At 41.9% G+C, this 9,586-nt stretch overlaps 1 protein-coding gene across 1 annotated transcript; it reads left to right on the forward strand.

Moving 5' to 3' along the window:
• The first annotated feature begins 8,193 nt into the window (after positions 1-8,193).
• LOC123064230 (uncharacterized) lies at positions 8,194-8,895 on the forward strand. Its single transcript, XM_044487755.1, has one exon. It carries the CDS (start codon positions 8,277-8,279, stop codon positions 8,676-8,678), a length of 402 nt encoding a protein of 133 aa, XP_044343690.1. The 5' UTR covers positions 8,194-8,276; the 3' UTR covers positions 8,679-8,895.
• The last annotated feature ends 691 nt before the right edge of the window (positions 8,896-9,586 follow it).

Here is a 9,586-nt window from a genome sequence, read left to right on the forward strand (position 1 = left end):
TGTATACATAGTGATGGTTTTGTAAATTTTTAACACTTTATAAACTACATCATAATGTTGTGCGAAAATTATATATTGTAATGTCTCCTGTATTTCACACGCGTTGTATATTTTCTGTATATACATAGAACATTATTTTTATACATGTTCAACATTTTTTAAATACAAATTAACAAATTTTAAAATAAATGTTTTATGTCTACATTTTTTATACATCTTAAGAAGTTATTTACATATTTTTTACAAATATATGATTATTATTTTTCCGAACTCATTTTAAGTTTGGAAATACATGTTATATTTTTTAAAGTTATTGAATCATTTTTTTAAATGCTATCAAAAATTTGGAAGTTACATTAGCATTTTTTTAATACTGTACGAACATATTATTTTCAAAATTGAAGTAATTGTTTCTGAAATATATGTATTTTAGAATTATTTGAAAATATAACCAAAAGTTCTAAATGAGGGAAGCCGATTGAACCCAAAGAATGCAATCCCATGTCACTGCCGTCGAGGGCGGCCGCTCCAGCCAGTACGATGCATGTGTGCCCCTTGTACAATTAGCAATCCAGCACTACTTGAGGCAAGATGCCCCACAAACGTACACATGAAAGGTCGTTGTGGCCCGCCTCGCCCATGTAGAAAGAGCTGCACCGGCGAGGCTAGCGGGCATCGCTATTAACCGCATTCAGCAAGTCGAGCGTTCCGACATATGAGCCGGCCCTCATGTGCGGACAAGCCCTGCCTCTTTCCTGTTTCTTTTTTTTTCTTTTTTTTGCTTTATGTTTTATTTTGTTTATACTTTTAAATACTCTTAATACATATATTACACCAAACACTCTCCTAAAAACACATCTTAAAAAATGTTGAACAGCGATTAAAAAAAGTTGAACAAGAATTTGAAAAATGTTGAACAAGAATTTAAAAATGTTTAATAAGTGTATTTTAAAAATGTTGAATAAGTATATTTTAAAAATGTTGAACATGTATTAGAAAAATGTGGAATAAGTACTGAAAATGTAGAACATGTGTATGAAAAATGTTGAACAAGTATTTTCAAATGTTGAACGAGTATTTGAAAAATGTAGAACAAGTATTTGAAAATATGGTGATCATGTATATAAAAAATGTTGAACAAGTATTTGAAAAATGCAAAACAATTATTTGAAAAGATGTTGAACAAACTATTTGAAAAACATTTGAACAAGTATTTAAAAAAATGTTGAACAAGTATTTGAAAAATGTTGAACAAGTATTTAAAAAATGTTGACCATGTATAGAAGATTGTAGAATGAAAACAAAAAGAAACAAAAGAAAACCAAAAAAAATGAAAACCCGAAAAAGAAATAAGAAAACCAAAGAGAAAGTGAAATGAAAAACAAATGAAAAATCCCGGAGAAGAAGAAAGAAAGAAACAAAATAAAACGAAAAAGGAAAAAAATGGAGAAGAAACAAGTAAAGAAAACAAAAAAAAAGAGAAGGAAAAAGAAAAAAAAAAGGAAAAAAAAAGGAGAAAACCTCTAGTAAGTTGCAATCCTACCAGTAAGCAGTAACCCTACCCTCAAAAAAAAAGTAAGCAGTAACCCTGGAGACAAGTGTTTGATTTGCCTGGGTGCTCTCTTTTATTCCCTGTTTTCTCAACAATTCGTACGTCAAAATGGGCCGGCCCGCCACCGTTCCCTCGGCGCGATAAAACCCCACACCAATCGCTGAATGTGATAAATAGCATTCACGGAGACTAGCCTCCAACACACGTTGAGCGAGCTATAGGCATGTCCTTCCGCCAGCGCTCGCGCGTGTTGTTAAACTCGCAAGTTCTCCTTGTTCTTGATATGGGTAGATTGTTCGAGCGAGGGGTTGTCTCCATGACGGGTTGGCCCTCGTTCATTCGACCAACGTCCAGTACAAGCCCAGTCAGATAGGCCTGCTGCAACCACTATATGTCCCCTACCGGGCCCATTATATTCTCCTATCAGTCGTTCCATTCAACCTGTGTGTCATGGTCCCACTTGAGAAGGATTTAGTGTTACGTCGTACTTCCTCCGTATCAAAATATAATATGGTGTTTAAAACTCTGAGCTCAGAAGCTTCTCCCTTGAATTGCCTTCGTCCCAGGAGTATATGTGATAAACTAGCGTGTAGTGTGTGCCGCCATGTCATGCTAGGTTGGTTGGTTTCAGAGTGGTTTTTCATAGCTCTTGAGAATTTGTTGTGCATTCGGTGCATCTCACTCTCTGTAGAAATGAGAAAGTAGGCGTGATGCAGAGATGCATGAAATGGTAAGATTACATCTATATGGAGGTGTTTGGTTCCAGATTTGTAACGCAAATGTAAACGTAATTGGTTTACAGTGCTAATGTAAACATAATGGACTAAGCTTTAAATTCGTTCAGTTAGCCTGTTACAGGTCAATCAATATCGGAATTGCTAAGAATTTAAGGCATCGAACATGGATCGGTAGGCCGAAAACGGTAGTGATGGGCCACCGCTGGATATGGCGGCGGAGCACAAGGGCCCGGATAGTAAGATCTTAAGTATATGTGGATGGGGAGAAATATATGAGGGGGTCGGGTGGGCCAGCGTGGGTCTGGCCCGCATTTGGGCTGGATATGAGGGGTGCCGGTCGGCCTGGGCGTTTGAGACCAGTTTGGGATGCCCGACAGTAGATGCTCTTACACCCAACTACTACCCCTATTTTTACCCCTATTTTTACCCCTCTTTTTCAGATATTTCGTCAAGCGGGTAGTGGGCGGCACCACGAGATCATCATCTGCCAGCACGGCTACGGCGGCCAACCAGCACGCCCGCGAAGCTGGGACTGCACGCACGCATGCCGGTGAGGCTGCGACGGCCAGCCAACATGCCCGCGAGGCTGCAATGTCACGCCCGCATGCCCGCCAGGTCCATATGATTTTGGCTGAGGTGGCAGGAGTTTCCGAGCGTGACTGAGTCTCCTCACATTGTCCGTAGGTTTGGTCTCAATTCTACGAGCGCCAGTCAGTCCGGTCGTTTAGCGGGGAAAGTGGGGAATCTGGTTGGATCAACTTTTGACGGTGACGAAACTAATGTTTTAAACATTTGAAGAGAAAATAGAGGATTCGGTTGTAGATGCTCCCACTCTTCGCGATATATCCTGGAAAAAGGAGTAGCAGTGCAAAGTCCGAGCAAGCACAAGCAGCCAAGACGGATGTACTAGTAGACTTGAGTGGCATGCTGCGTTTTATTAGTACCACATCGCCCGCAGGGAAGACGTCGGAGCGATTTATAACCTGGTTTCTCGGTTCTTGTCTCATCGCGTGGTAAGACTAGCCACAGTGGGTAGTAACACAGAGTAGTAACATCGACATGTTACTAGTCTATGTTACTGCCTCTATAGTTGCTTGCCACATCATCTATTTTATCTAGATATGTGTGATGTTACTATCTATGTTATTTCCATTGTGGGTAGTCTAAGCGTGATAAGCAATTCCAAACTATCAACAATAGAAAATTGTGAAACGCATGCAAGTTCATTCAGCCATGTGCAGCGAGGCTTGATCGAGCCGTCCGGTTAGGATGTATGTGGGCACTCGGGCTACGCAGCCTAGGCTTGAAAGCTCTTGAAATGCAAATTATCACACCGACATGGTGTGTAAAGCTTTTTTCCCCTCTTCTCCTTATTATCTCTTGAAACAACCATTCTTCCCATTTTATGGATAAAGCATCAGTCCAATAAGTACAAGGCCGAATGATATAAGGTGATGAGATAGCTCTCTTACAAACTCAATCATGAGATATCCGGCACACGTAGAACACACGCGATTACGCTACCAGCAACGTACACTGGAAGAACTAAACACCCCCACGCTACGATCTATCACACCTAAGCTGCACGACAACACCCTCAAAAGGGAAAACAATGCAGAGCGTACTCTATATTCCATGGTCTGGACACCAGGAATCACTTCTATTTACAGGCACTGAGCATGTGTTTTTTAAGATGATGAGAGTTTCTGATTGTTATTGGTTTCAAAAATATATACATGTTTTAAATATGTTCACACTTTTAGGAAATGCTGAATATTCCCAAAAAAATGTTCCAATTAAAAAACATTTATAATCGTTCACAAAATAAATAAATAACTCAATAAAAATGATGTTTTCATAAATTGTTCGGCCTCAAAACATCTACCAATTCTAATGAAAAAAAGTTAAAAATGTTGAATTTCTTAAAAAGATAAACAAATATTTGTGTTTTTTCAAAAAGCAAAACATATAACCGATTCACATGATATTTCATGCACCACTACTCTTTCACTAGACGAAGCAAGTTAGGTTGGTTCTTCACGTCCTCACTTCATGCTCCGAACAGCCTTATTACCAAGATTTATAGAATTGGTTATAAGAAATGGCACAACGTGGCACACGAAGCAGGTTTTGTAAATTTTTCCCAGTTACAACGTATGGCATTTGTACTTATATAAACAAATCCCAGATTTTCTGGGTGTGCCACAGCACACCCGGCACACCCGCTCGTTCCGCCAATGCCTCCATCTTACATGGCCATGAGGTTGATCACCGGTGGCAAACACCAATGATTTTCCGCAGTCCTATCCTCAGTGCTAGTCCCCTTGGTTGGCACGTACAACGCCCACTGGTACGATGCGACCATGGTGTCGTCGTCCAGGTTCACATATCATGGAGCTCCTTCCCGACAAGGTTCCTACAATTGTGTCATGTTGTCTTTGTCTATTTTCCTATCCACATGAAAAGTATGATCCTCGGTTTGCTTCGTGAACATTGGGTTAGTTTTTTTCTTCAAAAAGGAGGATTACATTTTGTTTGTCGATTTTCTTGTTCACGTGAAAGGTATGAGCATCTTTGGTTTGCATCATGGAAACACTTGGTTTGTGTTACTAGAATATTTCTTTTTCCCGTGGAAAATTTTCCTCACATTTGGAAATAATCTAGCTATTAGAAGACAACATTTTCATGCATGCCCAAAGCAAAACATTTATCCACTCTTAAGTAAATTTATTATTAGAATGGAAAGATTTCCTTTTGCCCATGACAAACAAATTATAGTTATATCGGAAGTTTGTTGTGTTGGAAACAAAAATATAGCCATATACTTAACATACAGTTTTGTTATTCCAATTAGTGATTGCATGAATTCTTACTTCTGCAGTTCAAAAGCACTTTGGCCTTAACAACTTAGAATTTCATACTAGTACCGGTAAATATTCTCGAAACAGGACCCCCCCCCCCCGCCCCACACACACCCAATTTGTAAATAAAGGCACTAATGGCCGAACTGATAGAAAATGGTTAGGAAATCCTTATAGTAGCTGATAAAAAAGCGACATTCGATTGAGAGGCACAAGTACTACTAACCAAACATAGAGTATGAAAATAGGAGACACCAAACTTAATATGGGACACCCTAGACTAATGAAAAGGGTCGAAGTTGTGTCGCTAAGAGAAATGACTGGCCACCATGGTACTGAACACAACAAGCCATCTTCGGAGAAACCGACTCGCCGTTAAGACAACCCCCTCGCTCCTGATAACTGATCGCCGCTCCTTCCAGGACATTGCAAGGACTGAGAGCAGAGACAACGAAGATGCATCTATACGATAGGAGACCGGGACCACATCTTGCCTGGTTCGAGGATGCTACCTACCAAGAACAAGGCAAGCCGGAAGCAAAAGACCAACAACAACCAAAAGGGACCAAGGCTCCATGACATACTAGGGTTTTCACAACCCCCCCCCCCCCCCCCCCCCCCCCCAAAATAAATAAAAGCACAAATGGATGAATCCCATACAAAGTGCTCAGGAAATTCTCATACAAGTAGACCAAACGAAAAACGACATTCGAGCCGGAGGCACAAGTTCTACTAAAGCATGAAAAAAAGAGACGCCACACCTATCAGAAAAGCCTTGTGTCTTGGCGCTGCGACGTCGCCGCCTGTAGGCATCACTTTCCTCTTGGGGCTTCATCGTTGCCCTCTGACACTCAGGATGAAAGCCTTTGTCTTCTTTGGTAGACGTGCCTACAAGTGTTGATTTGCATGCATGGTGACCCTCTTGGGGCGTTGTCAATGAGTGTGGATGTATCTCTATCGTGACGATGTGTGTCTTGTGCTTGTTCTCAGCGACATGCTAGAGGTATTCCATCCAGTAGTGCACCCTTTGTGCGTTTTTAGTGTTCTTGGCGTGTTTTGTCGTGTTTTCTTTTAATTAGCGTCTGAGAATTTCCTTAATACCTTGTATTGTGTGGCCCATGTAACTTTTAATTAGCGGGTCAAATGTCTGCTTCGAGAGGATCAGCCAATAACCACCTTGTGTTATTCCTTCGTCGGCGGTGCGGTATAATTACGCTATATACATTTTAGGAAAAATTATGGCATAGCTATCACCGATTGGATTCGCGCTACTAGAAAAATAATGTGCTATAGCGCCGCTAATAGCATACTAAAGCGTGCTGAGAAATGGCACGCTAAATGAATGATTATACAATGTCTTACTAATAGCACGCTATAACATTGCTAATAGTAGCTTTTAAGGCCGACGTCATCTTGCTAGAGCGTGCTATTTTTTTCCAGGTTGATGCCAAGAACAATGAGACCCAGGCCTGCACTGGACATTCGCTTTTCTTTCCACATCGCGTCCCGACAAGATGGGCATAGTCGACGAGAGAGTTGGGCTCTCGCCTTCTTCCGTCCTGGTTGCCGACGAGCAGGATTGTAGGATCTGACGACAAGGACGAGGAATGATTGTTCTTGGCCACCGTTTGTCATGCCCGTGCTCGCCGTCGCCTCCGTCCAAAGACTCAAAACTTTCTAGAAAAATCTACATTACTAGATGTAGCTAAATAAGCAAAGGCAGCACGTCTGTAGCTGGTTGCATAATCTAAAAACTGCAATTAGGAACATGCATGGTGATCCTGTCATGGCCCAGGGGTCCCTCACAACGTCTTTTCCGGGCCTGGTGGGCCAGGCTAAGGATCCCAGGGTAGATTTCGTCCTGGACGATTTTGGACGGACCACATCGGATTATACAAAAACTCTGGAAGACTTGGCGTACAATTCAAAGATACGGGAGCCGTGGAGGACTCTACTTCCATCGACGTAACCGACTAGGATCTACAATAATTCTAGGACCCCCGTATGCTATATCAGACGACGGCTGAGCTTGCCCATAGACATATTACAATCTCAGTATTCACTCATAATTTGTACACACCCCAATGCAACATATACGAACAGGAGTAGGATATTATCTTCACTGTGAGAGCATGGACCTTGATAAAACCTCGGCCCCTGCTACCATTCAACCCAAATCGCCTAGCTGGGATAGCCTACCGGGGATCAGCTGGATTTAGCTCTGACACATGGTTAAACAATCTTTTACAGAGTGCAGGCTTTTTCAAGGAGGAGGATATAACAGAGTACTTATAGTTTGCCGTATGAACTAAAGTCTGTTCATGCATCTGTCACATAGTTTGTGGACACATCCTCGATGTATGCACGACGCACGTACTGGAAGTTCCTCCATCCCGATTCTCCTCTACACATGCGTGTTGTGCTAGAGAAGATCCAATCAAAACTCAATTCCTCTTGCCAAAAATAATATGCAAAGTCAATTGATGCGATCTGGCAATTAAGGTGCCATTTACTAAAAGCAAGTTCCTCAAGTAATTAAATTGAGTATGATCATGATCCGCCGATCTTGATCTTGTCAAAGTCAATGCTTCGTAACCGGGAAATAAAAGTCAATGCTTCGTAAAACAACCAGTACGTGTTGAGCAGTAATCCGGGGTACTCCAAAATTGTAGATTTAGTTTATCGTCAAGCTCAATTGTCAAGCAATTCAAGTAATTGTTTTTTTCTTGAGCATTCAACTGATTGTTATAGAACTGTGTGTCTCAAAAAAGGGTGTTATCAAGCCATTTTAATACGATTTCCTTTGATTCCAACTGTCTGTTCAAAACGTGGAGGCAATTAATGGAGATCGGTGAGGGTGAATATGGTATACTCCTCGAGCCAATTTCCATTGTTTTTCAGCCAAATTGTAACATAGATCGGTTAACATTAGATAGTCGTCCATCGATATAATTAAGTTTAGATCTACCCTCCGCTGGAAGCTTGCCCAGTAGCCTATAAATAGAATCAGGTGCTCCATCATACAGTCACCAGCCATCTCGTTCACATCTCTGATCCTGAGCCCTTCTCTTGATTCACATATATATATAGCTACCTTTTTAGCTACACAAAGCTTGCTCGCCAACAATGGCTGCAGGTGGAGCTTCCTTTCTTGCTGCTGTTGCTGTTTTCTCCATGCTGATTATGTCGTCTCAGGGCAATCCGAGGCCTTTATGCAGTGACTGTGGGACGCTGTGCAGTACCAAGTGCAACGAGGAGGCTAAAACTTTCTGCAGTGGTGCCTGCTACAACCCTCGGGAAGGCTGCGAGAGGCAGTTGTTCGATGAGTGCACTGCAGACGGTACCTGCTGCAGTAGCAACGGCACATGCACTTGTGACTGCAAGACCGAAGCTCAAAGGCGTTGCAGCAGCCTCACCGACAACTACACAGATTGCCAAGCTTGCACTAACAGCATATTTAATCAGTGCAACACCCCCTGTAACAGCGACTGCAACAACAACTGCAAGAAGAAAGGGTGTCATGCATAGGAATAGCATGACTAATGATGGTTGTGTCTTGTGCTTGTGCCGACATTCGCGTTTGAAGCTTTTTATGTTTTCATTGATTTTTTTGTAAACATGCGCCATGACCTGGTTTTGTGTGATAGCATAGGAGGAATGGGTCATGGAGCATCACCTGCGGCGTTTTAGCCAAGGATTTGTATTCTATTTCTATATACTGAATAATATGGGGAAAAGGGAATTTCGCAAATTTAACACAATGTGAAGTTATGGTTGCTCTTTGTTCCTTCCTCCATAGAGCTCGCGTGCGTTCATCAGCTTTTATACATCAGCTTTTCGATCCAAGTATGCATTTGTGTGTCGTTGTAGGATCAAATAATGCTGGAATGTGACGCGGACATTTGTCCTGCCGTCTATTTTCTATCATTGTTGAGGGGACTGTTCTTTTCTATGTAAACTAGCAAGGTGGACCTCGCAAATGCGAGGGCATGCTTTTTAGTGTGTTCCGCACTCAGCTACCAAGTTATCCTCGGTGTCTGATTGGACGAGATGCTGAGATGCAGAGTAGGGGGGGGGGGGGGGCATATGGCCTGCTGCTGGTGGATAATGGTGGGCGGACAAGCTGGTGCTAGCATAGATGAGATCAACGAGACTACGGGGGCATGAACGGTGGCACTAGGCAAGAAAACAATGGTAAGGGGGATGCGTAATTAGCAAAGTTTTAAATAGTCGGCTATAGCCCCGCTATAGCCTTTGTGAGCTTCATCGCTAAATCAATGCACTTTTAACACTTAATTGAAAATGACGCTAATAGCCCGTTATTTCCTATTATGCACTAAATTTGGTGTCATTTAGCCCACTAAGCCACTATACGAACCATCCTTTCACTTTTTTCTGTTCTTCTGATTTATATGTTGCATTGATGCGAAGCTTGG

The sequence above is a fragment of the Triticum aestivum genome, chromosome 3B, assembly GCF_018294505.1.
Source record: "Triticum aestivum cultivar Chinese Spring chromosome 3B, IWGSC CS RefSeq v2.1, whole genome shotgun sequence".
NCBI classification, from domain to species: Eukaryota; Viridiplantae; Streptophyta; class Magnoliopsida; order Poales; family Poaceae; genus Triticum; species Triticum aestivum.